We start from the raw sequence: 20,088 nt of genomic DNA on the forward strand, positions 1-20,088 counted from the left end.
GTGGCACAACCCCCCCCCCAAATGACCCCATTTTGGAAAGTAGACACCCCAAGCTATTTGCTGAGAGGCATATTGAGTCCATGGAATATTTTATATTTTGACACAAGTTGCGGGAAAGTGACACTTTTTTTTTTTTTTTTTTTGCACAAAGTTGTCACTAAATGATATATTGCTCACACAGGCCATGGGCCTATGTGGAATTGCACCCCAAAATACATTTAGCTGCTTCTCCTGAGTACGGGGATACCACATGTGTGAGACTTTTTGGGAGCCTAGCCGCGTACGGGACCCCGAAAACCAATCACCGCCTTCAGCGTTTTTAAGGGCGTGAATTTTTGATTTTACTCTTCACTGCCTAACACCGTTTCGGAGGCCATGGAATGCCCAGGTGGCACAAACCCCCCCCCCAAATGACCCCATTTTGGAAAGTAGACACCCCAAGCTATTTGCTGAGAGGCATGGTGAATATTTTGCAGCTCTCATTTGTTTTTGAAAATGAAGAAAGACAAGAAAAAACTTTTTTTTTTTTTCTTTTTTCAAATTTCAAAACTTTGTGACAAAAAGTGAGGTCTGCAAAATACTCACTATACCTCTCAGCAAATAGCTTGGGGTGTCTACTTTCCAAAATGGGGTCATTTGGGGGGGTTTTGTGCCACCTGGGCATTCCATGGCCTCCGAAACTGTGATAGGCAGTGAAGAGTGAAATCAAAAATTCACGCCCTTAGAAAGCCTGAAGTCGGTGCTTGGTTTTCGGGGTCCCGTACGCGGCTAGGCTCCCAAAAAGTCTCACACATGTGGTATCCCCGTACTCAGGAGAAGCAGCAGAATGTATTTTGGGGTGTAATTTCACATATTCCCATGGCATGTTTGAGCAATATATCATTTAGTGACAACTTTGTGCAAAAAAAAAAAAAAAAAAAAAAAAAATTTGTCTCTTTCCCGCAACTTGTGTCGCAATATAAAATATTCCATGGACTCGACATGCCTCTCAGCAAATAGCTTGGGGTGTCTACTTTCCAAAATGGGGTCATTTGGGGGGGGTTTTGAACTGTCCTGGCATTTTATGCACAACATTTAGAAGCTTATGTCACACATCACCCACTCTTCTAACCACTTGAAGACAAAGCCCTTTCTGACACTTATTTTTTACATGAAAAAGTTTTTTTTTTTTGCAAGAAAATTACTTTGAACCCCCAAACATTATATATTTTTTTAAAGCAAATGCCCTACAGATTAAAATGGTGGGTGTTTCATTTTTTTTTTTCACACAGTATTTGCGCAGCGATTTTTCAAACGCATTTTTTGGGGAAAAAACACACTTTTTTAAATTTTAATGCACTAAAACACACTATATTGCCCAAATGTTTGATGAAATAAAAAAGATGATCTTAGACCGAGTACATGGATACCAAACATGACATGCTTTACAATTGCGCACAAACGTGCAGTGGCAACAAAATAAATACATTTTTAAAAGCCTTTAAAAGCCTTTACAGGTTACCACTTTAGATTTGCAGAGGAGGTCTACTGCAAAAATTACTGCCCTCGATCTGACCTTCGCGGCGATACCTCACATGCATGGTGCAATTGCTGTTTACGTTTGACGACAGACCGCCGCTTGCGTTCGCCTTAGCGCAAGAGCAGGGGGCGACAGGGGTGCTTTTTTTTTTTTTTTTTTTTTTCTTTATTATTTTTTTGCTTTTTTATCTTATTTTTAAACTGTTCCTTTCATTTTTTTTTTTTTTAAATCATTTTTATTGTTATCTCGGGGAATGTAAATATCCCCTATGATAGCAATAGGTAGTGACAGGTACTCTTTTTTGAAAAAATTGGGGTCTATTAGACCCTAGATCTCTCCTCTGCCTTCAAAGCATCTGACCACACCAAGATCGGTGTGATAAAATGCTTCCCCAATTTCCCAATGGCGCTATTTACATCCGGCGAAATCTAAGTCATAAAATGCTCGTAGCTTCCGGTTTCTTAGGCCATAGAGATGTTTGGAGCCACTCTTGTCTCTGATCAGCTCTATGGTCAGCTGGCTGAATCACCGGCTGCATTCTCAGGTTCCCTGTTGAGACAGGAGAGCCAGAGAAAAACACGGAAGACGGTGGGGGGGGGGGGGGCATTCCCTCCCACGGCTTGTAAAGGCAGTCTAGAGGCTAATTAGCCGCTAGGATTGCTTTTACATGAAAGCCGACCGCTGGCTGAAAAGAATGATACCAAGATGATACCTAAACCTGCAGGCATCATTCTGGTATAACCACTCAAAGTTGTGAATGGCGTACCTGAAGACAAAAAAATGGTTAACAATAAAGCACAGTAAACAGTAAAGTATAAATAATTACATACCTGAAAAACAAACATGATAAAACATAATAACAATAACAATAACAATAAAACACTGCAGAATAGAATACAGTAAAAAAAGAGCAGAACAATAGAGAGAGAGAATAGAGAGAGAGAACAATAAAACGACAACTATTTTTTTTTATTTTATATATATATATTTTTTTTTTTACACTTTTTTTGTAACTAACTTTTATAACGGTAACCGGTTCCAGGTTCGGGTCTCTCAAAATGCGATGGCATCTTGGGAGACCCTGTGAAAGTGTGCCTAGTCTGTGCAATGCTGTACCCTACGTTAGTACTCAACTAGTGAATGGTAGCGTTCAAAACATTCACCAATGCAAAGACCAGGATTGTCAGGACAGGAGGGACAATAATAGCGGGTGTCACGCCTATATCCGCGTTTGCTGCAGACACAACATCTTTTTGGGGGGGTTCGTTGGGTAGGGGTACTCGGGAGGACATAAAGAAAATGCCTCTCATGCAGCCGACTGCATTTGGTTGGGGATGTGAATGGGGGAAGTACGGGTGCTGCAGAAGCGGTGGGTTCCCAATTAGGATTGGCGAATGCAGCAGGAAGGGCATTATGGGCACGACGGGCCTGTGTTTGTCTTTTTGGTGGCAGCGGGACACTACTTGTGCTTGCCACCTCACCAGCTTGAACTGCACTTATGGGACTCGCCACGTCACCAAGTGTTACTGCAGCGCTGGTTTGACTACGACCGGGGTATACTAGGCCGCTGGTGCTTGCCAGTTCAATAAAAAGCTTCCAAAAAAACTGTTAGCGATCGCAGGGATCAGGTCTGACTCTGCGAACGCTGCAGTTATGCGTTTAGTGTTTTGTAAGTGTCAGTGATCGATCGATACTGCACTTGGGTGGGCTGGACTGGGCCGGGCGGAGGGGCAAAACGCAGGTGCTAGCAGGTATCTGGGCTGATCCCGCTAACACTGCGTTTTTGGGAACCCTAAACTGCTGGGGACGCTAGTATAGATCGGATCAGATCAGATATTGATCCGTTCAGATACTATACCACTAAAGGAGGCGTATGCTGCGTGCGTGGGTGTTAGTGGTACTGGCGCTAACCTGACGCTGCCTGGGGCCGGTGCTTGCTAGTTCACCAAAATGCTACCAAAAAAACTGTTAGCGATCGCAGGGATCAGGCCTGACTCTGCGAACGCTGCAGTTATGCGTTTAGTGCCTTGTAAGTGACAGTGATTGATCGATACTGCACTTGGGTGGGCTGGGCTGGGCCGGGCGGAGGGGCACAACGCAGGTGCTAGCAGGTATCTGGGCTGATCCCGCTAACACTGCGTTTTTGGGAACCCTAAACTGCTGGGGACGCTAGTATAGATCTGATCGGATCAGATATTGATCTGATCAGATACTATACCACTAAGGGAGGTGTACGGTGCGTGCGTGGGTGTTAGCGCTACTGGCGCTAACCTGACGCTGCCTGGTGCTTGCTTGCCAGTTCACCAAAATGCTACCAAAAAAACTGTTAGCGATCGTAGGGATCAGGCCTGACTCTGCGAACGCTGCAGTTATGCGTTTAGTGTTTTGTAAGTGACAGTGATCGATCGATACTGCACTTGGGTGGGCTGGGCGGAGGGGCAAAATGCAGGTGCTAGCGGGTATCTGGGCTGATCCCGCTAACACTGTGTTTTTGGGAACCCTAAACTGCTGGGGACGCTAGTATAGATCTGATCGGATCAGATATTGATCCGTACAGATACTATACCACTAAGGGAGGTGTATGCTGCGTGCGTGGGTGTTAGCGGTACTGGCGCTAATCTGACGCTGCCTGGGGCGACGCATATCACCGCCGGGCGATCGGGGGGCTAAACCTTTATTCGGTAATAAACGGCGGGTGCCCTGACACTATAAAAAATAAACGAACTAACCTGCGTCACCCGTAACGGTTATACGGTGATCAGTGGTGAAAGGGTTAACTAGGGGGCAATCAAGGGGTTAAAACATTTATTAGGTAGTATATGGGGGTCCCTGTCACTATAAAACGCTGACGGCGAACCTAAATATTTACCTCACTAACTAGCATCACCAGCGACACTAATACAGCGATCAGAAAAATGATCGCTTAGCGACACTGGCGATGGGGGGTGATCAAGGGGTTAAAACTTTATTAGGGGGGGTTAGGGGGGTATCCTAGACCTAAAGGGGGGTAATATTCACTGTCCCAACACTGTAACTGTCACAAACTGACACCAATGCAGTAATCAGAAAAAAAAAAAAAAAAACCTGCTGGTGTCAGTTTGTGACAGGGGGGGGGGTGATTGGGGGGGATCGGGGGGCGATCGGGGGGGGGATCGGGGTGTTTTGTATGCCTGGCATGTTCTACTGTGTGTGTGTAGTGTTTTCACTTACTCGGATGTCTTCTCCCCTCGGCGCTGGAACGGAAACTACCGAGCCGAGGGGAGATGACATCATTTCCTTTGCTGCTGTTTAGCATACAGCAGCAAAGGAGTGTTCCCATTGGCCGGCGGCGATCGCGAGGGGGGGGCCACGAACGGATGGCCTCCCCCTCATCTCGGATCGCCGGGGAACAGAACGGGACCGCTTCGGGCACCGGGGGGGGGTCCGATTGGACCCCCCACCCGCGAGAGGCAAATCACGTACATGTACGTGATTTTGCCTGCCCGTGCCGCCTTGCCGACGTAAATCGGCGTTAGGCGGTCCTTAAGTGGTTAAAGTCATTTATAAGGCAGCTCTGGGGTCTCTTCCAACTTCTGCTCTGGCTCTTCTGGCGACGTCTTCTTCCTCCTCCGCTGATGTCTTCTGCGTCTGCTGGTTCTTCTCCCCTCTCTGGGTCTTCTCTGTTCTCTGCTGATGTCTTCTAGCCCTCTCCGATTCTTCTCCCTCTGTCCGCTGTCTTCTGCCTCTGCTGGGTCTTCTCCGCTAGCTTCTCGCTCCTTTGCTGGGTCTTCTCCGCTGTCTTCTTCCTCTGTTCTTCTTCCCATGTTGACTCGATGCTCTCTCCCACTCTAATGCTGGGTGCACGGTGTGCCACTACTTATTTTGGCATGGGTCATCAACATGGGGGCAAGGTGCTTTGGGGTGGGGGGACACAAGGCCCCCCTGCCTCAAAGCACCCCCCCCATGTTAAGGGCATGTGGCCTGGTACAGTTCAGGAGGGGGGGGCGCTCGCGCGTCCCCACCCCCTTTCCTGACCTGCCGGGCTGTGTGCTCGGATACCGGTTCAGCTATGGATTTTGGCACTTTTTTTCGCCCCTTAAAATAAATACCAGACTGCAGGGCCTGGTATGCTCTTGGAGGAGGAACCCATGCCAGTTTTTTATAAAAATTTGGCGTGGAGTTCCCCTTCAAGAGCACAAGTCGCATGCCAAAGTCGGATCAGTTAATACGGCAATCCGACTTTGATCCGACTTCAGTGCTATTCAATGGGCTGAAGTAGGATCAAAGTTGGAGCAAAGTACTGCAGGGACTACTTTGAAGTCCGCGCGACTTTAAGTCGCACTAATATGAATGGTAGTCATTGGAAATCATGGGGAGCGACTTTGCAGTCCCAAATCGTAGGACAAATCATACAAGTATGAAAGGGGCCTAAGTGAGGACTTCTTCTTTGCCGAGATAATCCATCCACCTCACAAGCGTGGCATATCAAGATGCTGATTAGCCAGCATGATTATGGCACAGGTGTGCCTTAGGCTGGCCACAATAAAAGGCCACTCTAAAATGTGCAGTTTTACTGTATTGGGGGGGGTTCTGAAAACCAGTCGGTATCTAGTGTGACCACCATTTGACTCACGCAGTGCAGCACCTCCTTCGCATAGAGTTGATCAGGTTGTTGATTATGGCCTGTGGAATGTTGGTCCATTCCTCTTCAATGGCTGTGCGAAGTTGCTGGATATTGTCAGGAACTGGAACATGCTGTCGTATAAGCAGATCCAGAGCATCCCAAACATGCTCAATGGACATGCAAGAATTGGGATGTTTTCAGCTTCCAGGAATTGTGTACAGATCCTTGCAACATGGGGCCATGCATTATCATGCTGCAACATGAGGTGATGGTCGTGGATGAATGGCACAACCATGGGCCTCAGGATCTCGCTATGGTATCTCTGTGCATTCAAAATGGCATCAATTCATTGTCCATAGCACACGCCTGCCCATACCATAACTCCACTGCTACCATGGGCCACTCGATCCACAACGTTATCATCAGCAAACCGCTCACCCACATGACGCCATACACGCTGTCTGCCATTTGCCCTGCACAGTGAAAACTGGGATTCATCCGTGAAGAGAACACCTCTCCAAAATACCAGATGCCATCGAATGTGAGCATTTGCCCACTCGAGTTGATTATGACGACGAATTACAGTCAGGTCAAGACCCCGATGAGAACAACGGGCATGAGATGGTTTCTGTCAGTTTGTGCAGAAATTCTTTGGTTATGCAAACCGAGTGTTGCAGGAGCTGTCTGGGTGGCTGGTCTCAGATGATCTTGGAGGAGAAAATGCTGGATGTGGAGGTCCTGGGTTGGTGTGGATACGCATGGTCTGTGGTTGTGAGGCCAGTTGGATGTACTGCCAAATTCTCTGAAATGCCTTTGTAGATGGCTTATGGTAGAGAAATGAACATTCAATTCAAGGGCAACAGCTCTGGTGGACATTCCTGCAGTCAGCCTGCCAATTGCACGCTCCCTCAAAACTTGCGACATCTGTGGCATTGTGCTATGTGATAAAACTGCATATTTTACAGTGGCCTTTTATTCTGGCCAGCCTAAGGCACACCTGTGCAATAATCATGAGGTAGATGGATTATCTTGGCAAAGGAGAAGTGCTCACTAAACACGGCTTTAGACAGATTTGTGAACAATATTTGAGAGAAATAGGCCTTTTGTGTACATAGAAAAAGTTGTAGATCTTTGCGTTCAGCTCGTAATAATGGGGGAAACACAAAAGTGTTGCATTTATAATTTTGCTCAGTGTATATCGATATGTGATTTATTTATACACGTTTTTCACCTAATAAGTTTGATGTCATTATATTAATGCATTTTTGTGTTTTCACAAATATGAGTTTAATTTTTTAGCGCTGCTTCATATATTTATCACAATTCTTGCATCTAGTGTCACAGGTTGCTTAGGCGGCTGCTCATTTGTAATTTATTTGTTTTAGCGTGGATAGCCTATATGATTTTTGTTTTACCATGCACAGCTGCACTAGATTCTGAGTGCTCCAGCTTTGGTAAATCAGCCCCACAGTGTATACATTTTGGGGCATGAGTTTGATAATACACTTTAGTAATAAATAATCCCACCCAAGCATAACTAGTATATACATAATTATTTATAGAAAATACATTAAGGTAGAGTTCAATGGAAAGAGTAAGATTTTTTGGAAAATGCTAAATGTTGATAATGTAAATGCTGTTATAAAAAAATAGTTTGAACCATTCTATGGAGGCCAGTGGGTCAAGTGTGAGACAATGGGAATCCATAACCTTACTGACAGTTTCCTGAGTACTCCTATCTCACTCCTTGTCACTTGCCATTTCTCTAGACCAGAGATATGCAATTAGCAGACCTCCAGCTGTTCCGTGAAGTCCCATGAGGCATAGCAAGACTCTGACAGCCAGAAGCATGAAACCCAGAGGCAGAGGCATGATGGGACTTGTAGTTTTGCAATAGCTGGAAGTCCGCTAATTGCATATCCCTGCTCTAGACCTTTCAAGCAGTGGACACCATAGAGTAGGAGCAGTAGCAGAATCATAACCTGTTGTCCAACAAACCATTGGTGGCGCTAAAAAAATTGTCCGTTATCAGGCAGAAAACTACCAGAATATGCATCTGGAAATTGACTTGCGCAACAACGTTTTACTGGAGAAGACTCAATTCAATGAGCCTGAAAGTGTATAAGTAATAGCTCAAAACTTTAGTGCTTAGCATATATGACTAGTGCTCTTCTTGTTTTACCTCATAAAAAATAAAAGTGGTAACTTTCTAAAATCATAAATTATTAAGACCTGTGTACTCCCTAGACGGAGTGCACACAAAAAAATACCATAAACACAAGTGTGCAAGCATCTAAAAACATAAAACAAATGTGACAACAACAAGAATTGCATTTGTGTATAGCAAGTGATATGAGGTATAGGGTTAAACCCGGTGAATATTGACATGTGTGTCAACACAACATGATTGATAAGTCAGTGTTCACCAAAACATGGTATGGTGCATAAATCTAGTGTTGAAAATGTTGAAAAGGAATCAATTCCAATGCTTCCCAATGGGTTGGATTTCCTTGCTCTATGATGGCTGGAATGGGCTCTGGGGAGGCCTGGCACTGGGGTGTCTGGTGGATGTATATAACAGGTGAAATACCCTTACCAGAGTAGGGGGACTCACTAACAGAAGGCTGCGAGTCAGACAGGCATGTATCAAAACCATCCAAGGGGTAGTTGTTCCAGGGGAGATAGGTACCGAACCAGATCCTGACGCGGTGAGGCGTGATACCAATTACTCACCGATCGTCATCATACACTCTAGGAATCTCTCCGGTTAAAATAGGTAGATGCTGATAAATGTTGATCGATCGGTAGGGTATATGTCCCTCAAGGGGAAAAAAATGAGAGAAATCCTCCACATAGTGTGAATCGGCTTCATTAAAAATTTAATAAAATAAAATGGTATTCTTGTACTGACATAAACAGACCCCAGATAAAAACTAACAATGTAAAAAGCGCTTGTAAAATAAGTGGCTCAGCAAGCATAACAGATCCGACGCGTTTCGTCCTCGTGGACTTCGCTATTACTTATACACTTTCAGGCTCATTGAATTGAGTCTTCTCCAGTAAAACGTTGTTGCACAAGTCAATTTCCAGACGCATATTCTGGTAGTTTTCTGCCTGATAACGGACAATTTTTTTAGCGCCACATTGTTATACACGCTTTCTTTTTTACAATCTGTCTATTGTTTATGTTGGCTGCTGGTCCTACAAAGTTTGCCCAATATTACCACACATATTCCCAAACCATTGATTATCCAGGTAAAAACGGCAAAACCAGTTTCAGAAATCCTAAAACTACAAAGGTAGCTTCTTTAATTCGATGTATTAAGACTGAATTAATTAGGTGTTTGTGAAGCAAGGTACAGGGTTGGTCATTTCTATTCTTTCTTTGCAGATGCTGTCAGTGACATTTCTGGTAATAATATTTATTCTATTCTTCCGCACTCCAATAGTAGGATGGTTATCCGTGTTCTGCTCTTAGGTATTCCCCCTCTTCCAGCAAAATGTAACGTTAGTCAGCTCTATATCGTTAAATAAAGGAAAAAAGAAAGAATCTCAAACCCTTTGTCCTGTAATGGCTTGCCTCATTTTCAGTGGGGGTTTTACCTAAGGAATTGTTTACACAGGCATTTAAAATTGAGATTGGTTTGTGCTTTGCTTTTACTCTCTCTAAACAGGCCAGTATGCATTCATAGCAAACTCGTAAACACGTTATATACACAGCTCAAATATCCATGTCTCAAACACTGTGGGAATTTTTGTTTGATATGCAAAAAATGGGCATCTGACCTTAAAAAAAGAAAAAAAAACAAAAAAGTTGCCTATTCGGCATATGAGGAAGAATTATTTCATACACAGGTACATTTCACTGTTTGCACATGGAAGGATTCGGTTGTTTGGAGTAAGGTCATACATCAGTCATTAAGCCCGGGTTCACACATGTGTGGTGCGAATTGAAGCTCAGGTTTCACTGGGAAGATAAAAATCAGTTGTTCAGAGGTTCCTCTGTGTTTTAGCTGGCGATCAGTGAGCAGAAAGGGGGGGGGGGGGTGTAGTGAGGAGAAGGAGAAAATCCATGTTCAGAACGCAATGCATCTGCGAATCAGATGCGTTCCCATAGAAGATAATGGGATTGTAATTCGCACCACAATGCCCAGAAAACGCACACGTTTTTTGTGCAATGCGCAGTACGAATGCATCGCACATATGTGAACCAGATGCATTAATTTGAATGTATTTTAAAATGTCCTGCGAATTGGATGCGGTGTAATCCGCATCTAATTCGCATAGGTGTGAACGGGGGCTTAGACAAAATGCCTGCCGAGCATAATCATAAGCCATGTTGCAGTCTGTGGCTTTAATTTGATAGACATCTTCATCTTAATAATAACATACAAACATTTTAAATTTACTTTATTTCAGTATATTCAAGAGGGAAATCTGATGTACAATAGAAGAAGAAAGGATGCTTCCAGACAAAGAAAACTGAGGTAATTTAATAACAAAGTAAAACTGTAAGTGTAAATGTACTCTGAGGACAGGATCTTATAGGACAGGGTTTGATCATATTGGCATAATTCCTTGTTTGTAATGGGAAGGGTCTTTTGATTTCAGAGCTGAAAAAAAGGTAAAAAAATAAATTAGTAAACAGATTAAAAATATATACTTTTATATATATATTCTATATTCTATATACTCTCAAGATAGTGTTATTTAAATAAATGGATTCCAGGAAATTAACTCAATTGCTATTTACTAAAAATGAGTATAAATGCAGATTGTGTAATAACTGTCATTTAACATGTTCATAAATCTTTCAGGCTGTTACCACACAGTACTACAACAAAGATCCATCTGCTACTTTTTTATTTGCACTAAGGCCCCATTTAGACCTGAACGATTTTCTGCTTGAAGCTCAAAAACACACAAGGTGAATCCCATTCATTTCAATGGCACTTGTTCAAATCTGAGCGGTCTGTCGCCTATAGCAAAATGCCTGTCACTCAAAAAAGTACAGGAGCTTATTTTTGGCAAATTGGATGCAGATTGGTCCTATAGACTTCAATCTGATCTCCTGAAATTATGCAACATAAGCGTTTCACAAGTGCTTTATTTCGCCTTTTTCTGCTCAAAAAGTAGCTCTGCTCCCCTAATCTTCTCCACCTCTCTTCCCCATAGTGATTTCTATTGGCTAAACAAAAACACCTGAAGCTGTAAAACATTTGTAGTACACTTCTAAAAATGCTCAAAAACTCTAATATAGAAAACTTCTGCTCAAGTGTGAATGCAGCCTAAAATTTTCAGGACAAGCTTTTAGCGTGTTTCCCCTTCTTTGGTTCCCAAGCAGTACATGATATACAAAGTTTTGGGGAAAATGTTAGGTGGGACAATCTCTGAGAAAAAAAAAGAAACAACACATATACACAGCAATAGTAATTAATAGAATTGGTGTATATTGGTATAATTTGCATAGGTGGTGAAATAAGGAAAGTAGTGGAGGGGGAGTCACAGAGGTAAGAGTGGTCATAAAACTGTTTGATGATGATTTGGCAAACTGAGGTGCACATGTAGTCCATTATCTTCTTTGCCAAAATAAAATGATCATTCTTAGAATAAAAGGTTTCCTTTCCTGAGAAAAGTTCCCTTTAAAGTGGTCGTAAAGTCTTTTTTTCACTTGTACCTACAGGTAAGCCTATTATAAAGCTTACCTGTGGGAACAGTGAATACCTTCTAAACTTGCACTGTTTAGGAGATATTCAAACTGCATGCAGCCAGTAACGTCACCGCTGCGTGCGTTCTGAAGGGACAGCATACCTGTGCTGTCCCTATGACTCCTGCACAGCTGGAGCATGCAAACCTGGAAGGAAGACCGGGTGAAGCATGCGAACCCGGAAGGAAGACCTGTTGAACATGGAAGCCCTATCAGCGGTGCATAGTAGCACATTATGCCATTGTCTTGCAGGTTTTTTTTTTTTTTTTAAAGTATGCAGTTTACTACTGCTTTAAGAACTAAGACATTCATGTCTTACATACAGTGGTCCGGTTTGTAATTTCTGCCAAATTTAAGATCCTTGGTTGCATTTTTTGCATTGAATGAGGTGCACCACAGGAGGTACAGCTGTATGATCCAGTGATATTGAAGGTCCCTTTTGCATGTGAAACACTTTTTAGTGGATGATTTGGCTGAACAGGATGCAGCATTTGTTGTTGCAAGACTTGGTTCTTTTATTTCTGTCTCTATAATCTTTTTATGTCTGAGGTTGGATGGTTGCCTGAAAGCCAGCATTGGGGTTTTGGAATATATTTTTCCATGTTTTTAATGGTTTGGTGCTCTTTGGTTATCTTTCCTATTTCGTCGAGTGCACAGTTCTATGTGGTTAGAGGTACACGGATATTACTTTTTTCTCTTTGTATTGTTTGGACATTTTTAATGTTAGGGCAAATAAAAAAGTGTCACAGACAGTACTCAACTTTTTTACTTTAAGAAGCACAACATTCTTATGTTTAACCTGCATGTCTATATACAAGTACTCTGGAGCTGAGCCATGCTATAAATATCCTGTGTACTGAAAAGGTATGTGCACAATAAAATATGTTTCTAAGCCAAAAATACTGCATTCACATTGCATCAATAAACTCAGAACAGACTGTGACTTGGACTTCCACCCAATTACTCTCAGGAGACTTCCATCTGCATAAAGCTGCTAGAAAATAGAAAAGAAAGAATTGCGCTAGGTGCGTGTATAGTATAAAAAATTGAAAATGTTTAAAAAATATGTGAAGGGTGTCCTGCAGCTGAACACTGTAACCCCCGATAAGAGGGCACAAGAGATATGGATAGAGAGTGCAGCGCTGGATAAATACCACAAGTAGTGTGTGTGATATAACAATGAATCAATAACGTACAGAAATAACTGATAATATCTAATAAATTCAAATAAAATAATTGATAATAGCATCAAATAAAAATAATTGATAATAACATCTAATTAAGTAAAAAGTAAATAGAAAAATAATCAATTGCTAGTGCATGCATATATATCACAAAATATGCTATATTTAAGATTCTCCCTTGTATTTCACTGTCACATGAGAGATAAACACCTGACTATTACAGTATATGAAGATAGATCAGAAAGATATAGAAATGTAATTTTACGGCAGAGAAAGGAAAAGGAGAAGTATTATCCTTACTGAATAATCATCCAGTGGCGGCTGGTCCATAAGGAGCGCAGGGTAATTTGGATAATGTAATCATAGAATGATTTTTTTTTAAATAACTGATAATATGACTAAGATGTTAAAAAATGTTAATCGTATTTATTTATTATCATTTATTTAAAAATCAATCGTTCTATGTGTGTGGCTGTGCACTGTGCGGGGCGCCAGACTAACAGGTCTTTATTAGGTTTGTCATTTTTTTACAAGCACGTGATTAGAGCCTAAAGCACTGATTGGGTTGTTTTATGTTGTCCTTGGGGTGCAGTGCTCTCATTTTGTGACTTTAGCGAATCAATATTCGCCATCGGTTTCCGGCTTCTCATCCCGGCCAATCAGGACAGGAGGCTGAAGATTTGGAACCTAAAAAAAGGGAGCCGTGACCGCTGGAGTGTTTTTTTTTTTTTTTTGGACCACAGGAGGGTGCGGACCTGGAGGGGTTTTTTTGCGCCCTCCAAAAATTTTTTGGGCACCAGCCTGAAACTGTAATCATTCATTCTTCAACTTCATTTTTATGTGTATGGCCATCTTAATCCAATTGGCATGTATAAGAGTAAAAATGTGAAGACACATTAGGAATTTGAGGGTTTTGTTTCCTTCACAAATAAAAAACTACAACAGCACTAATCCTTAATAATATAATGCCTAATCAGTTTTGTTTTGCCACAGAGATTCTGCCTCCAGTAGCGATTTCTCATCTTCCTCTCCCCCTTCCTCCTCTATTTTTTTATTTTTATTTATCTATTTGCCAATTGAACAGTAACAAAATTACTGCTACATTCTGATCAGTCATCTCTCAGATCCACTACTGTTCAACACCTCATTCATTCAGCTTTCTACCAAAGCAGCCTATTAAGATTGAGACCCCATTCACACTTCGCATAGAGGAAACTCACGTTCCCGCTCGTGATTTTGTGTGGCCGATTTTCATGCCATTTCGTATGTCAGGCATAAGGCAGCCCATTCACTTCAATGGGCTGGCCTATGCGTGTTTGTCACCCTACTCGTGAAGCTCCTTCTCTTTGAAGCAACGTGATTTTTAAAGGTGATTGTAGTGCGATTCTGCTGTGGCAAAATCACGCTGCGTCATTAAGAATGAATGGAACCCAAATGCTCGTTTTGCAGTGATTGCCATGCGATTTCGAATCTTGAGACTGACTCTGCCGGCGATTTCAAATCGCCAAATTTGAATGGGGCCTGATACCTTCCCCTCCCCATGCTCTCCCAAACTTGTCCTGGTAGGGGTAGCTAGTAAAACTAAAACAGAAAATTACAAATGTAATTAAATACCAATAAAAATATTCAACTTGGTAAACATATTTCAGTTTTACATATGCAATGCTAAAAAGTTTAAACAAAATAGTTTTTAATTTATTTTAATCATGTAAATGAAAAATTTTATTTTTGTTATTTGTATATGTATCAGTTACAACCACCAGTTGGAATCTAAGCAAAAACAGGGCTCAGAGTAGCTTTTAAGCAAAAAATATGCCTAATTAAAGCTGCCTACACATTATACAATTTTCTTGTTCAATTTCCTTTAAAAAAACCTTCAACTATGTAGTGCGTGAATCTAAAGGAAAATTGTACAAGAAAATTGTATAATGTGTAGCCAGGTTAAAGTGGTTCTAAAGCCTTAGGCTGGGTTCACATTGCCAAGCGGAGCAGCTCACAGCAGGGGTCTGGTGAGTCCCTGTTCACCGTCTCAGGTCCGATTTTGGTCCGAATTTTTGTCTGAATTCGGACCTGAAATGGACCAGAAGAAGCACAGGACCCCTGTGCAATCTGCTCAGCAACCATCCTGGAGATGTGTGAACTGGCTCCACTGAGAGCCGGTCACAGTCTCCTGACATGCGAATTTGATGCAGGGAAACCCACATCCAATTTGCAATAGTGTAAACTCAGCCTTAAGGTTTTTCACCTTCATGCATTCTATGAGTTAGGGTGAAAAACATTTTGTTCTGCAACTCCCCCCCTGACCCACTCTATCTCTTACCTGAGCCCGAACCGATCCAGTGATGTGCACAAGAGCAGTGTCTCCCTCCTCTTTGGACAGATTGATAGCAGCGGGAGCCATTGGCTCCCACTGCTGTCAATCAAAAGCTGTGACACGGGAACGGGGGGTGGGGCCGAGTCCCGCTGTCGGTGTCAAATGATGTAGCAGCGGGACTTGGGAGCGAGCACACATGGGAGCCCCCTTGGAAAGCGGCTTTCCGTGGGAGCACCTGCCAAAGAGGAGGGGTCTGGAGCGCTGGCAGGGAACCCCAGAAAAAGAGGATCGGGGCCGCTCTGTGCAAACCCATTGCACAGAGCGGGTAAGTATACACATATTTGTTATTATCGCTTTAGTAACACTTTAAGACATTGCACTCCCTACTAACAGAAAGGAAGAGGGATATGCTGACTTAAAGAGAATGTATAGTGTTTTTATATGTATCATTTTCTTTAATATGTGCAACACTAAAAAAAAACAGCTATTAAAAATAGATTTTTATATTTTTTTAGTAAGGTAAAATGAATATATTTGCATATATTTCATATTTGGCATTAGGAGGCAGCAGGTGATATAAGGGCTGCTGTTAGAAATCATGGGGCCATGTAAGCCTTACGAATGCCCCCCCCCCCCCACCCCCCCAAGGTGAAGACTGTGCACTGCTTCGTAAAAGAGGTGAAAAAATTTTTGCTTGCATACGATTGGATGATAGACATCGGCAGAGCTTCCTATAATTTACTAAGCTCTGGAGCAACTGCAGAGTGCACAGTCTATTTGCCTGTTGTAAATCAACCCCATCCATCATGGATGCACCATGTAATATGCTTTTGTGAAATAAAGATCTAATATAAATTATTACAAATACATCAGTTTATAAACTGTAAACTTTTAACAAAATGAAAATAAAATTAACCAAAAACTATCAAAGTTTCAGTTCAAACACTTTTATACAACTATTTTTCCTCCAACAGGTGGCAGCAAAACATTGTGAATAAATTGAAAATGTGATTGTGCAAGATCATACACTCCAAACAGACATTATATATAGGATTTTACATTTTACCTTGTTGTTCTAAAAATGTTAACCAAAAAGATGCCTACATATAAATAAAATTAATACTCACTTGTCTATTTTTGAATCATCAGTCTGTTCAAGAGCTACAGCTTCTGGCAGATTATTCTCAGCCAACACATTGGGGTATTTCTGTCTGCTTCCCTCACTATGCATTGTGGTTTTATTTGCAAGCGCCTACATTACACCCGTGTTTGGTAGTGACACAGATGTCATATCACCACTGCACACGGCAGGAAAACCAGGCATCCGACAATCTTGAAACTATATTAGACATAGCTCCCAACTGTCCCTGATTTCGAGGGACTGTCCCTGATTTGGAGCAATGTCCCTCTGTCCCTCTTTCCTTCTCATTTGTCCCTCATTTTGGCCTGATCCATACAGTTGTATATAAAATGCACTTTTTATCTTTCAAAAAGTGTTTCCCAGTGCTAAACGTTCATCTAAATTCAAAATTGCTGCATTTGTAAATGTTAAAAGCCAGTATACAGGAATAGGAGTGGCAAAAAAAGTCCTTGTGGATTTAATTAACCTTTTTTGGGTTAATTCTCCTTTAAGGGGGTGTATCAGGGGGGGGGGTGTCCTATACCTAAATACATTTGCAAGTAGGTGTCCCTCATTCCTATCTCAAAATGTTGGGAGGTATGTATTAAATAGGAATTATCTGCAGAAACTGTGCCAAGAACAATGATTTTTAGAAGCTGAAAGTCAACTTAGTTACATAGTATCGTGGGAAAGCACAGTAGAGCCTTCTTAAAAAAAAAAGTGTCTGCCTATCACACCTACATCACGAATCACAAAACAAAGGGTTAAGTTTTCATGTTAGGATAGTGGGAGGGGCTATGCAAAACAATTCTTTGTGCCCCCTGGCCAACTGTACATGCAGAACCACTGGATTACAGAACAGATACAGCATAATATTATAGGCCCACTCACAATAACTTGTCTGATTATACTTGTCTCTTGGCCTCTATGTTCTACTCCAAAGAAACCATTGTTTCCATTTAGTCCACTGACAATGGGCAACATACCCAGGGGCGTACCTAGAGCATTTGGCACCCGGGGGGGATCCTACATCTGCCCCCCCCCCACGTTAAAATGCAAAAACACCCCAGTGTGCCCCCTGCATACCTCTGCACCCCCCAATATCTCTTTGTCACTACTGTGTACCCCCTCTCCTGGACCCCTTTAGATTTACACAGACACCCCCCAGCTCTGTCCCTTCCTACATTAAACATGCAGATGGAGAGACAATGAGCAGCGCTGGACAGGGGGCAATCACCTGCTGGTTTACTTAAGTTAGCTTCAGCAGCTCCCTACTCAGCGCTGTTCACTGTCTCTCTCTCTCCCCTGCGGTACAGGAGAGAAAGAGTTTTTCTTACCCTGCTGGATGCTCCAGATGGAGAAAAACAAACTTGGCGCCGCCATGCAGTAAACAAAGCAATGCGCACGTGTCATGGGCATCATATCCCATACGGCCAATCAGCGCACCACAGAGGCATAGCGCCTCTCACTCCGTTGCCTGCCAATCGCGCATAAGCCGGCCTAGGAAAAAAACGTCATATGCCCCGCCCACCCCCACATTGAGGGAGACAGACAGTTCCACCAGCCAACCAGGTGGAAGGCCTGAAAAACACAGAAAACGGCGCAGGAGCCCAAAGCATAGGAACACACAAACATGCCCCCTGACACCCCCCCCCACAGTGGGTGGCACCCGGGGCGGCCCGCCCCCCACTTGGTACGCCACTGAACAAGCCTGAAACAACTGTATGCAATTTGGGATAAATGGCTCTATAATAAAGGGCTGTAAATATTCCATAATCCAGGGGAAACACTACTAATCCTAAAATAAGAAATCAACTTGTTATTTTGGGATGAAAGTGAGACAAGTAGATACCTTCTGTTATAAGAAGGCTCTCTTGCACTTCTCACTGATTTAATGAGGGCGCTTTTTTGTTCCTCACCAAAACTTGCCTGGGTATACCTTTACATATTCTCGTCATAAAAAGGCTGTGGTATAGATAGATGATAGACTAAATCCAACCCTATAGTATTTATTGTCTACATTTCATATGACAAATCCACATTTTCAGACAGAAGTGCAAAATTGCAGACAAGTCTGTTACCCTTACCTTGGTGTCACTTGAAGACTGGGATTTCTGTTGCCACAACATTCTTTTTGTGGCTACATCACCTGTTTTGACATCCTATAAGAACATAAAAAATACTTAAACTTTTAGAGTTGCTAATATTCTCCTTTAGTGTTACTATATGCTATAGAAACTTCAGGAACTACAGTGGGGGAAGGGGTTTACTAAAACTGATGCACTCCAAAACTAGTTGGCTACCATGCACAGCAGCACCAGATTCTAACTTCAGCACATTCAATTAAGCTTTGGCAATAAAACCTGGAAGCTGATTGGTTTCTATACGGAGTTGCACCAGATTTTGCACTCTCCAGTGTTGGTAAATAACCCCTGTATGTCCCTTACCTTTGTGCTCGTAACAGTGCTTGAACTTTGTTGCAGCTTGTTACTCCATTGGTTGATGCGTGACGTAATAGATCCAGAAAGTGTTAAATCCTGAGAAACACAACATTTTGGGTTCTAAGCTGAGCTGCCATGTTTAACAAGTTAATATTCTGTTTGATGAAACAGTGTGGCATATTTTTAAGAAAACATTGTTTTATGTATTAGCAAAACAATATTTAGGTTGATGAAAATTAGCAGTACTTATTATCACAAGATCAAGTTATTTTTTTATCTGTGACAGCAGAGCTGTACTTTTTTTCCAAGGCAATTAAACTTGCTTAGTGAATCCTCCCACTGACCGTTAAGTCACTATAGGACACAGTAGTTACAGACAACTACTGGGCACAGCAAGAGACATGGGAAACCTTTTCTGCAGAGACTTCAGGGAGAGATGGTGCAACGTTTGGTGGAGACGGCAACAGGAGAGATAATCTGATCCTTTTTGCAGGGAGGCCAATGTCAGAAAATACTGTATTCACATATACCTTTTTGGAACTCATACACAGTAATAAGCATTTTATTGAAATGTGTAATGTAGGCGTTAACCTAGGTTCAAACTAGATGCAGTGCAATTTTCATGCAGTTTGAAATGCAAATTTGTGGTGCGATTTGTGCTTGAGAGCTGCGACTGTAATGTGATTTTAATCTTAATTAGTCTATGAAGCTTAAAATTGCATCGCCCTAAACATGCACAGAACCCCTTTTTAACTGCAGCAGAACTGCACCACATAGATGTGAATAGCCTTTATAGAAAACAATGTTATTTCACTTGACATGCGTCTGAACCAGAATCAGATTTGCATCATTGTGAACCAGGGTTTCAAGTGGTTCTAAAGTTAAAAGGTTTTTTTTTTTTTTTTTTTTTTTAATGCATTCTCTGTACTAAGGTAAAAACGTTCCACTACCTGTTCCTCTCACAGCTAACCAAAAACGCTTACCTGGGCCCACTAGTGATTCAGCTCTGTGGCTCTCTGCAGCCCCACTCTCCTCTCTTCCTGCTTTCACGGGACACAGTGACAGCAGCGGGAGCCTATATCAAATCTTATGAGGGAGGATGGGGTTTGGCCAAGCCAGGCTGTGTGCGTCTATGGACACACGCAGCCTGGTTCAGGAGCACACCTGCACGGGTGCCCCCTCAGCAGTCGGCTTGCTGAG

At 42.3% G+C, this 20,088-nt stretch overlaps 1 protein-coding gene across 1 annotated transcript in view; it reads right to left on the reverse strand.

Moving 5' to 3' along the window:
* Nucleotides 1–10,517: 10,517 nt before the first annotated feature.
* The window catches only part of LAD1 (ladinin 1), a 107,017-nt gene continuing 97,446 nt past the window's right edge, over nucleotides 10,518–20,088 (reverse strand). The window contains exons 12-14 of the mRNA XM_073615979.1: nucleotides 18,895–18,984; nucleotides 18,535–18,609; nucleotides 10,518–10,735 (exon numbers count right to left, since the gene is read on the reverse strand). Of these exons, the coding sequence (XP_073472080.1) occupies nucleotides 10,730–10,735; nucleotides 18,535–18,609; nucleotides 18,895–18,984 (171 nt within the window). The 3' untranslated portion in view covers nucleotides 10,518–10,729. The remainder of the gene's footprint in view (nucleotides 10,736–18,534; nucleotides 18,610–18,894; nucleotides 18,985–20,088) is intronic.

Source organism: Aquarana catesbeiana, linkage group LG02, assembly GCF_042186555.1.
Source record: "Aquarana catesbeiana isolate 2022-GZ linkage group LG02, ASM4218655v1, whole genome shotgun sequence".
NCBI classification, from domain to species: Eukaryota; Metazoa; Chordata; class Amphibia; order Anura; family Ranidae; genus Aquarana; species Aquarana catesbeiana.